At 40.8% G+C, this 19,091-nt stretch overlaps 2 protein-coding genes across 16 annotated transcripts in view; one reads left to right on the top strand and one right to left on the bottom strand.

The window, feature by feature from the left end:
• Positions 1-119: 119 nt before the first annotated feature.
• Positions 120-14,145, bottom strand: POLR3F (RNA polymerase III subunit F). 2 transcript variants are annotated; one of them, XM_041732590.1, is made up of 10 exons: positions 13,954-14,145; positions 12,424-12,541; positions 9,313-9,380; positions 8,921-8,941; positions 8,725-8,792; positions 7,258-7,370; positions 3,632-3,775; positions 3,309-3,416; positions 1,892-2,083; positions 120-852 (listed from the first exon to the last, which is right to left on the bottom strand). In XM_041732590.1, exons 1-10 carry the CDS (start codon positions 14,013-14,015, stop codon positions 775-777), a joined length of 972 nt encoding a protein of 323 aa, XP_041588524.1. In that variant the 5' UTR covers positions 14,016-14,145; the 3' UTR covers positions 120-774. The 2 variants fall into 2 exon arrangements, with proteins under 2 accessions (XP_041588524.1, XP_041588525.1); XM_041732591.1 differs by lacking the exon at positions 8,921-8,941.
• Positions 14,146-14,391: 246 nt separating this feature from the next.
• DZANK1 (double zinc ribbon and ankyrin repeat domains 1) overlaps positions 14,392-19,091 on the top strand; it is an 81,804-nt gene continuing 77,104 nt past the window's right edge. For 9 of the 14 annotated variants that reach the window (XR_005984393.1, XM_041732583.1, XM_041732589.1 and 6 more), the window contains exons 1-3: positions 14,398-14,533; positions 16,157-16,202; positions 17,255-17,371. Coding sequence is in view for 13 of the 14 variants with exons in the window: in XM_041732583.1 (XP_041588517.1) it covers positions 16,178-16,202; positions 17,255-17,371 (142 nt within the window). In the remaining variant the exon portion in view is untranslated. Of the gene's footprint in view, positions 14,534-16,125; positions 16,305-17,254; positions 17,372-19,091 lie in introns of all 14 variants that reach the window. The other 5 variants (XM_041732577.1, XM_041732580.1, XM_041732579.1 and 2 more) reach the window with 5 other exon arrangements.

The raw sequence follows: 19,091 nt of genomic DNA, 5'->3' as shown, positions 1-19,091 counted from the left end.
AGGAGTGGTACCCTGTTGACAATAAAGGGTGAATGAAGGGCAATGGATCATGGGGCAATTCTAGCAAATAATGCAGTTGAACCACAGAATGAAACTTGGAAGACTTTGACAAAGAAGGATCAATGAAAACATTCTCTTGAGGATATTTATGCGCTGAAAACATTTTTGACAATAGTCATCATTTGCATTTGAGGGAGGTACAACGGCATAATCCTCTGAAAGAATATTTCTGACATAAAAAGGAATGATAGTGTATGGAAAGGGGTGTTCCACTCTTTCCGCCACTCGTGCCTCTAAGTGCTATTCCTGCCTTACTGCTTTTGATTCTCAATGAAACCACTGAGAAAAGAAAATAAATGGCAATAATGAACCAGATATAAAGTTTCTCAATGAAGACCTTAATAGCTTTAAAATGGGCATTTTAAACTCTAGTCATTATTGTAGTGTTTGGCAAATACGGATTTGGTTGGCTGCTTTTTCCGTGAATCACCAAAAGTCTTGAAAGCTTCAGATGGTGGCCTTCTGGAAGTTCAGAGTATTTTATTTATTGAAGAATGGATTTCACTATTAACCTTACCTGCTTCAAATTCTGTTGGCTACCTTACCAATATAAATTTAGTCTTCATAGATAAAAAAATATTTTTTCATAGCAGCAAGTCTATCCATTATTGTGAAGTTTGCTTTCAAGGAAATTTGATATTCCATGATGAGTTAAATTTTTTGGTCCCAAAGTAACTTCATCTGCAAAATGTCAGTAAAGTTCCTAGTTCTCTGTCAAAATTCGAGCCACTCTGTCATATAAATACAGTTAGATGGTGAAATCTCACCACCTTCATGGCAGTCGTCAAAAACCTTTAAAAAAGAAAAAAAAATTACAATCAAACGAGACTTTTAAAATTATTAAATTATCAGTAAAGTCTTAAATGTCACCTACAACTAAAATTTCTGTTAAAGTGTCCAAGACCAACCATTTTTTAAAGCAATATTTAAAGTAAAATTTTCAAAGTGAAAGACTAGGGCTGTATTTAAGAGCATGCTATCATAGGACTTGCTATGTGATTATAAAGTGAGTTAATAAGAGAACTTTCACTGTAGCACTAAAGTGACCTGTTCATCTGCCCACTGGGCTAAAGGCTATCAGCAGGTAACAGGAATACAGGAGAGCAGATCTAGATATATGTTTCACTAATCAAATGTTTCACGTTAGCTACATTTCTTTTTGTAAATGGTGCTAAATAGAATTCCCAATATGCTTCCTGGTTTTTCTAGAAGTTGAAACCAGCATACAGAAAGCTTAGGCATATAGACAAGGGCTGGTACAATGAAATAAAACATACACCAGAAGCCCAAGAATATGCAGTGCCTGCAGCATGCAGCTGGCATGTGTGAACTATGTGGGAACAGATGAATGAAGAGTGCTGGGGGTATGATACAGGGGAAAAAACATCTCTGGGTTTGCATCCTGATTGTTACTTCTAAGCTGTAACTTCTACACCTTGCTTAGCCTCATGCTTATGCAGAAATAACATCACTAGCTCCAAGGGACAGGAGGAGGATTAAATGAGACCATATAAATCTTCAAGAACATGCCTGGCCTGTGGTAGGTTCTCAACAAATCTTATTTCCCTCCTTACTTAGGTTAAATGATCAGCCCTCATTAAACATGGTCTATTTCAGGGCCTACAGGAAAAAATCACAAATTTCCCTAGCGTGGTTATTGTAAATAAAAATGTAAAGCAAGGACTTGTGCATCAAGGGCCCATCATCAAGGTTACATGGAGGTTTGAGCTGCTCTTGGTCAACTCTGAAAGTCAGAAAATGGGGGTGTGCTTGCTGTTAAGTTAGGTGGCATTTGCACAGTCAGGTAAGAAGTGGAGCCACTTTAACTCACCGGGCAGAGTCCACATGGGGCCCGGACCAAACCTGTGGGCGGGATGATTGGATTGACTGCTCTGTACAGTTTCATGTGTCCATCTACACTGCCAACCGTGCCTTCTTTTGCAGCAATGATAGTCATCTCCACTTTCCCATCATAAATGAGTGTATTTAAGATAGTTTCAATGTCCTCCATGGATAACTCTACCTGAAAAGGAGATGCATTAGAAAGGACACAGAAAGCACAAGAAGACATCCTTTTGTAGAGTGTGTATAGAGTAAAGGGTTCACAGTTCCTCAGTGAAATGACGAAACATCATGCTGGTGAGTAATCAGAAGTGAGGGGTTGAACAGCAGCCCAAGTTAGCACAAATCACAGAAATGCTAGAGACAGAACTCTAACCTCATGCTGAATTTGACACTTTATTTTTTTTAAGGTTTTGTTTATTAATGAGAGGCAGAGACACAGGCAGAGGGAGAAGCAGGCTCCACGCAGGGAGCCTGATGTGGGACTCAATCCCGGGACCCCGGGATCACGCCCTGAGCCAAAGGCAGAATCACCCAGGCATCCCAACACTTTCTATTTTTCCACTTTCTAAGTAAAATCTAGAAGTCTTATAAAGTAACATTTTGGGGGGCAAGAATTTTATGGGGATTCATAAAATGAGCAGAAAGAATTATTTTAGATATCAAATCGTCCAAATTCCTACTTTTTTATAAATGAGAGACTTGGGGGACAGGAAATGAAGATGACTTGTCTAAGTATTGTTTTTTCTCTGATAATGAAGAGCATCCAGCACGGTGTCTTTATGTATAGGTCTTCAAAAACATATGCTGACAATAGCACTCTCATCTTACAAAGGGACACAATACCAATAAATGACAACTGATGTGATGACTGATGTTTGGCACCTATGTTGAAATGTCTCTGAGAAAGTCAAGACCTTGTCAGAACAGACTTTTGAATCTTGGTAGTGCCATGCATGCCAGGCCTCTGCTCTGCTGCTCTATCCTCCAAGCTTAAGTTCACACAGATCTCACAGTGCCTGATGGCATGACAGTCACCTGTCTAAATGGGTTCTGCAGAAGGTTCATAGGTATCACCTGGAAAAGGGGTCTGGGTCAAATATGTTTAGAATACATTGTAAACTATATCCCTATGATGAAAAGTAACTTTTAAAAAATAAGATGAAAATTAAAAATTGAGCTCTTGGGATCCCTGGGTGGCGCAGCGGTTCGGCGCCTGCCTTTGGCCCAGGGCGCGATCCTGGAGACCCAGGATCGAATCCCACATCGGGCTCCCGGTGCATGGAGCCTGCTTCTCCCTCTGCCTGTGTCTCTGCCTCTCTCTCTCTCTCTCTGTGACTATCATAAATAAATAATAATAAAAAAAAAAGAAAAAAAAAAAAAGAAAATAAAAATTGAGCTCTTACCTTACTGATCCCCAATTCACAAATGTACTTCCACACTTCATGTGATGAGGCAAATGAACTATTTCTTTGTATCATTGGATTCTGTTTGCTTTCTCGAGCTGTTTCTGCCTTTTAGGGTAGAAATATATCTCAATAAGAACACTAGCATTTTCTGAACACAGTTTATATAGTGTGAAATCAACAGCAGAATATATTGTTTAGTGAAAATTACTGGTTTGAGTATTTTCATGTCCTATGAAATATGATATATAAGATTAAACATTCTTTATGAAGTAACTTTAAAAAAAAAAATTTGCAGTGATGTTTCCTTAATTATGCCTCACCTTGGTTTGTAGGAATTTAAAACACTGTTGGTTAAGCACCTCTACAAATTCTGATTCAAAATCCTGGTCACTGTACCAGGCTCCACCAGTCACAGACCGGTCTGGCTGCAGGTTATAAAGCATATATACTTTCTTTTTTGAGGCCTAGGAAAAAACATTAACAGCAGATGTGGTTATAAGATAAACATGTCTTGCAGAGGCACCTGGGTGGCTCAGTTAAGTGTTCGACTCTTGGTCTCAGGGTTGTGAGTTCAAGCCCTGCGTCTAGCTCCTTGCTGGGTGTGGAGCCTGCTAAGAGTCTCCTTCTCTCCCTCTGCCCCTCCCCTACCCCTGGCGCACATGCACACTCTTTCTGTAAAAATAAATTTAAAAATCTTAAAAAAAAGAAAAAAAAAAGGTAACCAAGTCTTTCAAAACTAAGATTTAAAGAAACCCTCAAAACTTTATATATATATTTTTTTACTTTCTTTTGAGCTGGGGTGGGTGAGGGGCAAGGAGATGGGGAGGAAGAGACCCTTAACCAGTGCCACACCCAGCATGGAACCTGACTCTGGGCTCTATCTCATGACTCTGACATCATGACCTGAGCTGAGATCAAGACTCATGTGCTTATCTGACTGAGCCACCCAGGCACCCCTCAAACCTTTTATTTTAAAGCAGTTTTAGATTTACACAATTACTGTAAAGATGGTACATTTACCTTGTGCTTAGTTTCCCCTCTTAACATGTTACATTAGTAGGTTGCATTTATTACAGTTAATGAACTAATATTGATATATCATTATTAACTAAAGTCTACACTTCATTGACGTTTCTTTAGTTTATCCCTAATATCCTTTTTCTGGTTCAAGAACCTATTCAGGATACCATATTACACTTACTTGTCCTGTTCCATTGGCAAATTCTCAGACTCTCCTTGCTTTTGATAACTTGCCAGTACTGAGGATGACTGGTCAGGTATTCTATAGGATATCTCTTGACTGGGACCTGCCTGACGTTTTTCTCATGACTACTCTAGGAGAAGGACCACGGAGAAGTGTCCTTCTCATCACATCCTGTCAAGGGCATTCGATCATCACCAAGTGATAACTGATCACCATTGATAAATAAGACTTCTCAGTATTGAGGTTAACCTTGATCAGATGGCTTGAAGTAGTGCTTCTCCGTTTTCTCCATCATAAACTGACATTTTTTCCCTAGTCTTTCCATATGTGGAAGGACATCACCATGCTTAGCCCACACTTAAGGAGTGGGAGTTATATTCCACTTCTTTGAGGGTAGAGTGTCCATCCACCTAAATTACCTAGAGTTCTTCTGCACAGGAAGTTTGTCTATTTTGCCTCAATCTACTCGTGGGAAGATGTCATTTATTTATTTTTTAAAAGATCTTTTAAATTTACTTTTGACAGAGAGAGAAAGAGAGAGCAAGCAAAGGGAGGAACAAGAGCAAGTAGACTCCTCACTGAGTGTGGAGTATGATGCAGGGCTCAATCTCATGACCCTGAGTGGAAATTGGCCTGACTAAGCCACCCCAGCTAACTCTTTGTGTCTCACCCACTGCAAAGCTAAAACTACTAGAATTTTTGGAATCATTTATTTATTTAAACATTTCCATATGGACTCATGAGTATTTATTTTATACTGGGCTATAATCTAATACTACTTTAGTTTGAAAACTTGAAAACAGGGATCCCTGGGTGGCGCAGCGGTTTGGCGCCTGCCTTTGGCCCAGGGCGCGATCCTGGAGACCCGGGATCGAATCCCACGTCGGGCTCCCAGTGCATGAAGCCTGCTTCTCCCTCTGCCTATGTCTCTGCCTCTCTCTCTCTCTCTGTGTGTGACTATCATAAATAAATAAAAAAAATAAAAAAGAAAAAAAAAAGAAAACTTGAAAACATCATGTGAATAAAAAAAGCCTAATATAAAAGACCATATATTGTATCATAGTTTATATGGAATGTCCAGAATACGTAGATCTATAGAGACAGAAACTACATCAGGGCCTACGGGCAGGAAGGCTGGGGAGTGACTCCTAGTGGGGTCACATTTCAGAGGTGATGAAAATGTCCTAGAATTAGAATAGTGTGATGGTTGCATGTCTCTGTCAGTATACTAAAAACTGCCAAACTATACAATTGAAACAGATGAATTTTATGGTATGTCAGTTATCTCAATAAAGCTGTTATTAAAAATAAAGATGGAGATGAAAGATTGGCAAAGTGAAGCTAGGTGTTCAGTGTGTGGGGATTCATTACTTTTTCTATTTTTGTATATATTTGAAATTATCCATTAAAAATGCAGAGGGTAGATAATATTCTAATAGGGAGGGGGGATGCCTGGGTGGTGCAGCTGGAAGCATCAGCTATTGATTTTGGCTCAGGTAATGATCTAAGAGTTGTGAGACTGAGCCTTGCATTGGGGTCCATGTCCAGAATGGAGTCGGCTTGAGATTCTCTCCCTCTGCCCCTCCCTGTGCTTGTGCTCTCTCTCTCTCTCTAAATATAAATAAAACCTTTATTTATTTTTAAGGATTTTATTTATTTATTGATGAGAGACACACAGAGAGAGGCAGAGACATAGGCAGAGGGAGAAGCAGGCTCCCTCTGGGAAGCCTGATGTGGGACTTGATCCCAAGACCCCAGGATCACAAACTGAGTCAAAGGCAGATGTTCAACCATGAGCCACCCAGGTACCCCTTAATAAATCTTTAAAATAAATAAATAAAGGAGTGTTAAGGCAAAAATATCATTTGATAAATGAATATCAAAATCTTATTTGCTAAAAAAAAAAAAAAAAAATCTTATTTGCTGAAATCCGCATTCAAACAAACTAGTTTTGGGATCCCTGGGTGGCACAGCGGTTTAGCGCCTGCCTTTGGCCCAGGGCGCGATCCTGGAGACCCGGGATCGGATCCCATGTCGCGCTCCTGGTGCATGGAGCCTGCTTCTCCCTCTGCCTGTGTCTCTGCCTCTCTCTCTCTGTGTGTGTGACTATCATAAATTTTTAAAAAAAATTTTTTAAATAAAAAAAAAAAACAAAAAAAAACTTTAGTTTAGGGGAATCTCAGCTCCTCTGCCGCCTAGGTTAATGGGGTCAGCAGCTGGTGTCCCTGATGGATCCAGCTCTGAATGGAAATCCCTGAAGGAGGTAATAGGGGTGGGATAGGATGAGGAGGAGAAATACTATGTACTAGAAGAGACACTCTATCAGGGCAGAGATCTTTCCCTGACTTGTTCACTAATGTATCCCAAACACCCAAACAGTGCCTGGCACAGAGCAAACACACAATAGATATTTGTTGAATGAGTAATCTAATATGCTAGAATGAAGTAAACTATCTTACACGCTGAAAATCCATGAAAAATGTTCATGATTCCAAAAATTCTTTACTGAAGAATACAGTAGTTTTACCTTTTCAAGGGGGTAAGACACAAAGAATTAACCAAGCAGTGATAAATGTAAGTAACATCTCCAAACCAATTCAATATAAACTAAATTTTTAAAAATCTTTTTGACTAGTAGTTTTAAATCATGACATAGCCTAAAGAACAATAAGATCTTGAAACATACTTGGAGCAATACACATACAGTGAACACTCGGGGGAAGGAAAGAGAAAAATACTCACTGCCACAGACTTAACAGCTTTGATAAGCTTTTTACTTTCCAAATTCTTTAGAATTTTGTTAATTTCTGTTAATGGCAAGTTACTTTTGTATCGGATATCTCTGCTCCATATTCCTGTAAGAAAGTAAAGTAAAATGAGTTCAACGCCATAGGATTTGTGTTTGCAGTCCACGTGCCAAAACTAGCAAATTATGTATACTATCCCTAGGGCATAGTTATAGGAAAAACAGTGACTTAGAGGTAAGAATCTCAGATAACAACAAAAGTATGGAAAATGATAAAGAAGTTATGCGCTATGTCTTCTAACCAAAAATTTCTTGGAATCCTAGTGTGGCACCTTTTTAAAAACATATGAAAAAGATACTTTTTAATGGAGAAAAATCTGGAATGTTACTGAATTAACTTATTGTCTCTTCCACCCCCTCCTATACCCCAAATTCTGTTTCCTATTATTTATACTTCAGATTGTATTTAGATTATAACTTAAGTTTGGGCCAAGGTCAGCTATCACCGCCAACAGAGTGCAAAAAACTGCATGTGAACATGTGTGTGCATATATACCCATTATTTATACACTATATTTAGGAGATGAAAAAAGGAAGATTACAATTCTCACAGCCACTAAAAGCCCTTTACAAGAAGGTAGGATTTCAAAGAAGGGTTGTATGTGGAATTTTATAGAAAATGTGTTACCTTAAAAAAAAAATTAAAAAAATAAAAAATTTAATAAAAAAGAAAAAGAAAATATGTTACCTTATTTTCTTCCCAGCACAGAGGCATAATGTGATAGGAAGATATATTTTTTTAAAATAGAGAATAGCTTTTGTCATGTCTATTTTAAAAACATTAAACACCTAATAATACAAGAATGATATGATTTCAAATTATATCATTGTTGATACATTGTTGAAATTATCATTGGACTCAGATCCTAAACTCTAGGATTAACAGCAATTTAGATATAGTTCCGTAAGGGGATAGAGAAAAACTGAACAGTTGCTGAGGGACCTCTGTCAGACACTGCCACACTGCACTGGACATCCCTCTGGTTTTTGCAAAAACTAGAGAGATGGATTATCCACAATTTACAGATAAGATGAAGTTAAAGAAATGAAGGCCACCAAAGAAAGTGAGGATTGAAAAAAAAAAAACAAAACAAAAAAAAACCCTTAAGTTTTAGCTGATTTATTTTGAATAGATAGTACATTTCCACAGTTCAGAATTCAGAAGTTTCTTTCCATCCTGGCCCCCAGCCATCTAGCCCCTGCCTGCGTTGAGGCAACAGTAACGGCATCACACCTGGGTGTCCTGCAAGCATATGTAGATTATATATTTCTACTTCCCCTTCTTTTAACATACATGGAAGCATTCTCTACATATGGATCTGTATCCTGGGAAGCCAGAACTCAGTTCCTATTTCTGGTCTTAAAGATGATGACTTTTTCTACTTCTTCCTTTACCTGCTTACCTTTATTTCCTGCATCCTCTATGATTTGATATACTAGTTTTTCTTGGTTATCTGATCCTTTCATTTTACTGCAGGGGAATAAAGTAGAATTAAAAAGACAAAGAGATACAGGATAATCTAATAATCTACATAATTACTTTAATGAATTAGCAGACAAGGTCATCACATTGACTTATTTACCAAAAGAAGGGCTTACCTTAAAAAGAATGAGACAGGGCTGTATGTACCAGAATGAAAAGATGTCCAAGATATAGTAAGTGAAAAAAACAAGTTGCAAAACAGTATGGATAGCATGATCCCATTTTTGTTAAAAAAAAAAAAAAAGAAAAGAAAAAAAAAGAAAAGAGATTATATATAGTATATAAATATATAATCATTTCTATATATTTATATATATACCTAGAAGAAAGGACATATACCAAATTATTAAGAGCAGTTATCTCTGAGAAATGGAACTCACGATAAGAGGTGGGATGGTATGCAGGACAGGTTTACATTATGCAATTCTATGTTGACTTTTTCCCAAAAAAACATAGGTTACATTTGTAATAATTAAAGTTTCTTACAATAAAAAAATTAGGTGCTTACCCAGCATTCTGAGAATCCTTTATTCTATACAGAAGGCCTGTATTGCTCCTTAAGAGATCCAACTGACCCTAAAGTTTTTTTTTTTTTTATAGAAAATAACAATGAATTATCTTGGAGATACTTCAAATCAACCACAAATGTTCACGTATTCTTTAAAATTTTACACAAACCAAAATATCCTACCCTACAAAATTATTTGTTAGTTCCTCACTCGAGACTTAAGTTTTTACCTACATACCACATGTAATATATTTTTGAAACCATAGCTCTTTAGGTTGTCATTTTCCAAAATATAAATACTTAACAGTTTCTTATATGCTATACCCTAGCTTAGTTATATGATCAATGCATAAAGAATTCTGAACAGCTTTAGAATAATAAATAAAAATCTATATTTGAATTCAAATAAATTCAACAAATATATAATATAAACTTAAAAATGAAAATATAATTTATATAAAGATTTCAAATGAAGAATAACATGCATAAATATTTTATAACATGATACAGTAAAATTTGCCAAGTTAATAGTAACATTTACTGATTTGTGTTATTTCTATTATATTACATGACAATTAGGCAGGAATGTCAAGCAATGAATAAAAGATGCAGTAGATTTGGTTTTATATAGCAAAAGTAAAGAAATCATGTCTGACATGCTTTTGAAATCCCTTGGGTCTGAACTTGGGAGCACTCAGGTGGCTGTACCACCAGACTTCTGGCTGTCTGGGGAACTCATGGCTAAAGGAGCCCCCATTCTCATCAGTTAAGACTGGGCTGACACAGGACTTGGAAACAGGTTTACATATGAATGAACAGCAATTGTCCCTGGACCCCACTAAGTAGCAAAATAAAACCACAAAGTTCCATTTGTAGGTTGTTTAATTCAGCCTATGAACGTTTATCGAACATCCGTACTGTGTGATATATGATTGGGGGGGAGACGAACATGAATTCTAAAAGAGAATCACACATGTAATTTCAACTATCTTGAACACACACAGGGATAGTAGGAATGGAAATGAAGAGGAAAATTTGAGAGCTGTTTAAGAGCTAAAATCAGCACCACTTTGTGATTCATGGATACTTATTCCCTTAAAATTCATTATACCTCCATCACTGCTTATATCCTATAGACAACAGGACTGGCAGTAGAAGGGGCTGTAGAGGTGGAAAAAGAGAGGATGTTTTCAGACAGAAAGCAAAGGGCTGAAAGGGCAGTCAGAGGACAAAAACAGTTTCCACTGCCACAACCTCCAGCATCCATTCCACTATCCTTCCTGGAACCAAGTCCTTCACCAAGGTGAAATGATTAGAATTCATCAACAGTACTAAAACAGAGGTTAGCAATCTGGCCCATTGCTTGTTTTTATAAAGTTTTTTTTTTTTTTAAAGAAGTAAATTTTGGGATCCCTGGGTGGCGCAGCGGTTTGGCGCCTGCCTTTGGCCCAGGGCGCGATCCTGGAGACCCGGGATCGAATCCCACATCGGGCTCCCGGTGCATGGAGCCTGCTTCTCCCTCTGCCTATGTCTCTGCCTCTCTCTCTCTCTCTCTCTCACTGTGTGCCTATCATAAATAAAAAATAAAATAAAATAAAAAATTAAAAAAAAAAATAAAGAAGTAAATTTTTTTTAGATTTTTAAAATTTATTCATGAGAGACACAGAGAGAGAGAGAGAGAGAGAGAGAGAGAGAGAGAGAAGCAGAGACACAGGCAGAGAGAGAAGCAGGCTCCATGCAGGGAGCCCGATGCGGGACTCGATCCTGGTTCTCCAGGATCACGCTCTGGGCTGAAGGCGGCGCTAAACTGCTGAGCCACCCGGGCTGTCCTTGTTTTTATAAAGTTTTACTGGAATGCAGCCATGCTCATTTCTTAATGTATGGTCCATGGCTACTTTCCTGCAGAGTTGGGTACCTGCAACAGAAACCACAAGGCCTGCAAAGCCTAAAATGCATACTATCTGGCACTTTATTTTCAAGGGGCAGCCCGGTTGGCTCAGCAGTTTAGTGCCGCCTTCAGCCCAGAGCGCCTTCAGCCCAGAGCGTGATCCTGGAGACCTGGGATCGAGTCCCACGTCGGGCTCCCTGCATGGAGCCTGCTTCTCCCTCTGCCTGTGTCTCTGTGTCTCTGTGTCTCTCTCTCTCTCTCTCTGTGTCTCTCATGAATAGTTAAAATCTTAAAAAAAGAAAAAAAAGGAAAAAAGATAACTTTTTGAGTCACTGAGCTAGAAGATTAAAGGGAGTAGTTCACCTGTCCTCAAATTTCCACGAGTCCTTAGTATAGAAATCTTTTACCCAGTTTCTACTACAACCAAACTGAAATGCTTTCAAGACATGGGAACTTTGATGTAGGGGAAATGGAAGAAGAAACAAGTAGATTTAGAGGATGGGGTGCCACAAGGTGAGGTATTTTTGCACCGTGGAGGAGAATGATGTTAGGGCCCCAGGAGAAGAGAAGAGGTAAAAGGAGGTAGAAGGACTTCACTGAAAAACCCCACTGTAGTGTTACGGCACTTACTCCTGCCTCCTGAAATGCTCAGAGTGAAACTGTGGCGAGTGAAACCCTAATAAATTGTGATAGCTGGCAGAGGGCACATTTCATAGGGAAAGGTCCAGCACTGGCAGCAGGAAGCAAACAGAACGTGAGAGCAGATTAGCCCCATGTGCCCTGTGTACATGATGACAATTAAGTTAACAAATACAATAATTAAAATACATTTATTTCATTCATCATTTATTTATTTTTGGATTTGAGAGAGAGAGAGAGAAAGCGCAGACATGGGGAGAGTGCAGGAGAGGGACAAAGAAAATCACAGGCTGACTCTCCGCTGAGCACAAAGCCACAGGCAGTCTCAATCCCACAACCCAGAGATCATCACCTGAGTGGAAACCAAGAGTCAGATGCTTAACCAACTGCACCACCCAGGTGCCCCTCATTCATCTTGTAAAAATGATGTGTGTAACTATTTTTTTCCTCAGTTCAGGCAGTCTGAGCTGTTTCCTGGCTTGAAGTCTTAACCTAAGACAATTCTGAATGGTTTCACAACTACATAATCGGAAGTAATGACAATTATAGCACATAAATATATGAACTAGCTGAATTTGCCTTACCATGGATAGCAGTCTATTGATGGCAACTGCCCGCTGCTGGGCTTCTATATGAGGCATTTCATTCTGAATTACTTGGTCTGTAATTCCATGAGGGAACTGATGACATAATTCTATAATCCTAGGAACAAAGGCAAAATGGTATTATTCATGTTTTTACCTATTTCAAGAGACAGTGGGGGAAAAATACAAGCAGAACAGTTTGAAATTGTGCCTTTTTTCACATTGGGAAGATAATTTTTTTTTTTTTTTTTTTTTTAAGGGGAGGTAAAAAGGGAAGGGCAGAGGAAGAGAGAATCCTAAGCAGGCTCCATGCCCAGTGCAGAGCCCGATGCAGGGCTCAATCTCACAACACTGAGATCATGACCTGAGCTGAAACCAAGAGTCACATGCTTATCCTACTGAGCTACCCACGTACCCCATGCTAAAATAAAATAATCTGGGTTTCTGTGATGGTTGTGAATGAAAGCATGTTAGAAACTGTGCAAGACAAAGTATATGTTTACACTATAACTATTATTTCAGAGGAGCACTTCTTAAAAATATTTTATTTATTATTCACGAGAGACAGAGAGAGGCAGACGTGGGCAGAGGGGGAAGCAGGCTCCCTGCCGGAAGCCCGGTGAGGGACTCGACTCCAGGATGGCAGGATCAGGACCTGAGCTGAAGACAGATGCTCAACCAATGAGCCACCAGGTGCCCTTAAGAGGAGCATTTCTTTTCTCTGCTATTATGAACCTTAAATTAGAACAAAAGTCAAATGAAAATACGGAAAAAATATTAAAGTTGAGGGTTCAATGTTCTCAGATGGAACAAGTATGACAAAATTAATATTCAGTGCATTGGGAAGCCGTAAGTCTGCAAAGAGGAGGCAAATCAGACACGTCTGGTAAGAAGGCAACATTCGTTACGACAACTCACCATTAATTGGAGCTTGCTTTTAGAATTATCTCTACCAAACAAAAAAAAGCCCTTGTCATAGGATCATTACACGTGTTTCCAAAAGTCTGAGAAAGTTACGGTCTTTCGAAACTATGTGATAACCTAAAAATATCAGTGCACGGATAGCGAATATAAAATTAGGAGAGGCTTTGGGCGACCTAGAGTCTTGACTTAAGTATTGCACGGAAACGTTTTGATGTTTCTTCAAGAATCACAAAGCGCCCCCTCACTTGGCCCACGTGTTCTGCCGTGGGAGTTCTCGATCCTGAGTCAGAATATGCAGCTACAGATACTACGGGGAATATGCCGGTGGTCTGGGCGTAGTCACCTCCCTGCAGGAGGGAAGCTCATCATCACAGCCCCCGACGGCGCCGGGCAAGGAGATACAGAGCGTCACAAACTGTCCAACTCGCTGGGAACTCCTCCAGAGGTCCGCGTTCCGGGGCTGGGAGGCGGGTTCCAAGCCCCGCCACGCCCTTGGTGCGCGCGCCGGGATCTGCCGAGGGTCCTCGGAGCAGGGTCCGGCCGCCCCAACGACGGGCCGCCCGCGGGGCTCGGGAGCAGGGAAGCGAGCCTCGCTCGCTGATTTACCTGTTTTCTACTTCGACCGGATCCGCGTCGGGCGGCTGCACTTTCACTTTCACCTCGGCCATGACTGCCTCCTTCCGGGCCCTGCGAGAAGACACGCCCGGGGGCGGGAGCCCGGGACAGCCCGCCGGGAAGCTGAGGGCGCGGCGCCGGCTCGCGCAGGGGCCTTCGCTGTCACGTGGCGCCGGCCCTTACTCGCTCCGTCGGCGTCGGCGTCGGCGTCGGCGTCGGCTTGAGGCGGCCAAGCCGCGCCTGATCGCCTCCTCCGCCCGCGCCCTTACGCCTTATCCCCGTTCGTTGACTGTCCGTGCCTGTCGGACAGACGAGCCTGGCTCCCTCCCTCTGGCGTCGGGACGCCACCCCCGAGCACTTCCCGGTCCCGTGAAGGCGTATTCTCGGAGGCCGGCAGGGAAGCCTCGGGAGGCGCTCGAGGCCGGTGCCCGCGGGCCTGGCGGCAGGGGCGGAGCTGGTTGCTAGGAAGTCGGCTTCCGCCAATCACCTGCCTGGCTCTCGCGGGCGGGGCCCCGCTCGCGGCGTCTGTGGAAACCCGGGCGGCGGCCGACGGGGCGAGAGGCGGTGAGAGGTGGGCTCCCTGCCCGGGCGCCGGGCGGTACCTCGGGGTCGCGGCGGCCGGGGGGTAGGGAGGAGGAGGGGGGGGAGAAGGACCTCCAGGGACCTCCGTCACTCCAACCGACAGGAAGCGGGCGTCCCTATTTGCCCCCGATGGGCCGGGACAGGGACCCAGGGGTTCCGGAACCGGGCGGCGAGGGGCAGTATCGACGGCAGGGGGTGAGGGGTTAGCGGTGCACTGACCCCTCACTGCCCCCTGGGCCTAGCACGTCGGTCTGCTTCTTGATCCTCTTCGCTACAGGCCCAGTGGCCGCCCCTCCCAAGGGTAGCGCCTAATTGCGACGCGTATCCCTCCCCTGTATTTTTAAGATTTTTATTTTGGACTGATTTTTCAACTACTTTAATTTTAACTGCCTCTTAAACGAAAAAAATGAGGAACAAACAGCGCCTTCTTCTCCCCTGCCTCTCTCTTTCCTGAGTCCAGCCATCCTTCGGTAGACGCTATTGCTCTAAATATCGGTATCTGCAATTTAAATTCTTTTTTTTTTTTTTTAATGAGAGAGAGAGAGAGAGAGAGAGAGGCAGAGACACAGGCAGAGGGAGAAGCAGGCTCCATGCCCTGGGAGCCCGACGTGGGATTCGATCCCGGGTCTCCAGGATTGCGCCCTGGGCCAAAGGCAGGCGCCAAACCACTGCGCCACCCAGGGATCCCTCTGCAATTTAAATTCTTTTTTTTTTTTTATTTTTTTATTTTTTTTTTATGCAATTTAAATTCTTAATCTCTGCCCTGGAATTATCTAAATCAGGCATTGAATCCACTTCCTAAATTTAGTTTCCAGCTTTAGGGAATGTAATCTGTGACAAAATTCAAACCACAAATTATTCAGAGCAGTATTACTTAGAATTGCACCAACCAAAATTAAAAAGAAACTAGTGATAGCCCAAATGCCCAACCACAAACAAAATGATAAATAAGATTATGTAAGTATGTGGAAGATTGTGAATAAGAGAGTAGGTGCAAAAGTACACTCTAAAAATTGACCGAACGCATAGGTTATAACTGAGTGAGTTTATGTATCCATAATCATTAAAATTTGAAAAGGCCACACATAGATGTAAATGGTTGTTGTATTAAGGTGAGGTTTGCTTTCCCCCCATATTCTCTATGCTTTAAGACTTATACTCCATCCCACTTAAAAAGATCAGTAAGGCCTCCATACTTATATTCAGTTATTTATAAATACAGTATATGGGGTGGGAGACTTTTTGTTGCTCACTCTTTTTATCTGTGCCAACTTTCAGCTGAGACATGATACTCTGCCATCCTTCTAAAATTTCTTTGCAGCTTTAAAACGTAAGGGCCACTTGGTGACAACAGGGGGCCTTGAGCCTCGTGCTTTCCCAAGGGAGTTGGCTCTAAATTAACATTTCATGTCACATATAGAGTTACTTCTGTTCCTCTTGTGTGATGTCCTGCCCTGAAGCCAAGAGAGGTGACGCATTGACAAGGGGCAGGAGAGGCTGATAACACTTTAGGGGGAGCTCAGATGAGATCACTAGTGATGGCCTCTGTTCTAATGTACACTAGTCTCCTCTTACCTGCAGTTTTGCTTTCCATGGTTTCTCTTACCTGCAGTCACCTGGGACCCAGAAGCAGATGATCCTCTTCCTGATGTCAAAAGGTCAGTAGTAGCTTAATGCTACATTACAGCGCCTAGGTCATTCACCTCGCTTCATCTCATCATGTAGGCATTTTCTCATCTCACGTCATCACAAGAAGAAGGGTAAGTACAGTACAATAAGATATTTTGAGAGAGACCACATTTGCATTCCTTATATTACAGTTTGTTGTTGTAATTGTTCTATTTTATTATTCTTCTTGTTAATCTCTTACATGATTTCTAAATTAAATTTATCATAGGTAGGTATGTATAGGAATATACAGTATATATAAGCAATATTTATAGGGTTTGGCAATATCCATGGTTTCAGGCATCCATTTGGGATCTTGAACATTTCCCCTGTGGAAAGGAGGGACTGTTGTATTCATCTAATTTGTTCATTTAAAATAATTTCAGGGGTGCCTCAGTGGCTCAGTCGGTTAAGCATCTGCCTTTGGCTCAGGTCCTGGGGTGGGATAGAGCCCTGCATTGGGCTCTCTCACTCGCTCAGTCTCTCTCTCAAATAAATAAATAATCAATAAATTAATGAATGAAATAAAATCCTTTTAAAAATAATTTTGTTTCCTCATCTCGTTCATTCATGCTCTTTTTCTAGAAATGAAGTAAGTATATAGATAATCAAAATCCTACACAAGACCTCAACAGCAAAAATGTAGCTGAAACAATAATTATTTGAATTAAAAATTAAATAATATTTTTAGGTGGCATTCTCTTTATTTTTCTTTAAGATTTTATTTATTTATTTGAGATGGAGAGAGACAGATATAGGGACAGAGAGCACAAGCGGGGAGGAGAGGAAGAAGCAGGCTCCCCCTGAGCAGGGAGCCTGATGCAGGGCTAGATCCCAGGACCCCAAGATCATGACCTGAGCCAAAGGCAGATGCTTAACTGAATCACCCAGGTGCTCTAGGTGGCATTCTCTTTAGTTTTTACTAGTTTTGCTGTGTTTATACAAAGTGCTTCTCTTCAATTTTTGTGTTCAAAAAGGTGCCCATAGGAATTGATTTTCATCCTTTTTTTTTTTTTTTTTTTTTTTTTTTTTTTAACGTAAGGAGAGAAAATGACTGCTGGCTCAGTGTGTGTCCCTCAGATCATACCATTGCGAGTGCCTCTGCCTGGAAAAGCCAACCATGAAATTGATAACAACACACTTTTGGAAATGAAATCCGGTAAGAATCAAATATATTTGAAAGCATGTGACACAACATTGCTATACTGTATGTTCATCTGGTCATTGATTTATCACATTGCATGCTTTCTACAATTAGGACCTTGGGAATTTCATAAAAGTACCAAAATTTGAAAAGTTCCAAAATTTGTACTTGGTGGTTTATAGAGTGGTATACATTTATATTAAAGCGGTTGGCTTTCACCAACCTTTCATATGTATCAGTACACAGTTGCGGCAATGCCTTGACTCACATTAACCAAAGTAAGATGTCCAAGTTCTTCCCCAGCCTTTCCCTGGATTCTTGTTATTTTGCTGGGATAAAAAATTTGACCCACTAACACAGAATTTCCAGTCAGTCATGTTGGAGATTAAATTCTGCTTTTGATAACTTCTAGTGATACATGACTTTGTCTGAGTCTCAGTTTTCTCATTGTTAGTGAGAATAGTATCTACCATTTAGAGCTACTGTGAGGATTAAATGACTTGTGAGGTGCACAGGGTCTGGTGCATGGTAATGCCAAAATAAATCTTAACTACTATTACAGGAAGAAAGTAGTGAATACATTTCCTGGTAATGATAAAACTGCATATATACACATATCATACTTATATATACATATATATCTACATATATACATAGGTATATATAAAGTAAACAAAGGAGAAGGGAAAACTTTTTTTTTTAATTTCTGTGTCCAGTTTGGGGCTTGAAAAGAAGCTAGGTGCCCCAGGAAAGTTTTATAGATAAAACATATGAACAAATACATGTTTAAAAAGACTTTGAAATTCTAATTTATGTTTTGATAATTAATAAGTAAAGTATGGGGATCCCTGGGTGGCGCAGCGGTTTGGCGCCTGCCTTTGGCCAAGGGCGCGATCCTGGAGACCCGGGATCGAATCCCACATCAGGCTCCCAGTGCATGGAGCCTGCTTCTCCCTCTGCCTGTGTCTCTGCCTCTCTCTCTCTCTCTCTCTCTCTCTCTCTCTCTCTCTGTGACTATCATAAATAAATAAAAATTAAAAAAAAAAAAAAAGTAAAGTATGTTTCTTTATATTTCTGGTAACCCCTGTGCTTCCTAGACAAATTCCAACTAAGAATACTTTATATCACACTTTATCTTAAAAACTAGTATTATTTTTAAAAATTCTCAAACCATGGGGTGCCTGGGTGGCTTAGTGGTTGAGCTTCTGCCTTTGACTCAGGGCATGATCCTGGGATCGAGCCCCACATTGGGCTCCTGCAGGCAGGATACTTCTCCTTCTGCCTATGTCTCTGCCTCTCTCTTTCTGTGTCTCTCATGAATAAATAAATAAAATCTCAAACGAAAAACAAATCTCAATAAATTTGCCCATAACTCTTGGGAGAAGGTAGATCATCATTGACAAATGACGATATGAATGATAGAGATCTGAATTCCCTAATATTTAAAATTCTTTTAAGATTTTATTTATTTATTCATGAGAGACACAGAGAGAGAGGCAGGGACATAAGCAGAGAAAGAAGCAGGCTCCCCTGGGGAGCCGGGTGTGAGACTCCATCCCAAGACCCTGGGATCATGCCCTGAGCTGAAGGCAGACACTCAACCACTGAGCTACCCAGGCGTCCCAATATTTAAAATGTTTAATAAGTAAAGAGGTTTGGGAATCCTGGGTGGCTCAGTCAGTTGAACTTCTGATTTTGGCTCAGGTCATGATCTCAGGATGCTGGGATAGAGCGC

Source organism: Vulpes lagopus, chromosome 18, assembly GCF_018345385.1.
Source record: "Vulpes lagopus strain Blue_001 chromosome 18, ASM1834538v1, whole genome shotgun sequence".
Lineage (NCBI taxonomy): Eukaryota > Metazoa > Chordata > Mammalia > Carnivora > Canidae > Vulpes > Vulpes lagopus.
Note: the sequence above shows the minus strand (reverse complement) of the source record. Positions and strands in the feature narration are given on the sequence as shown.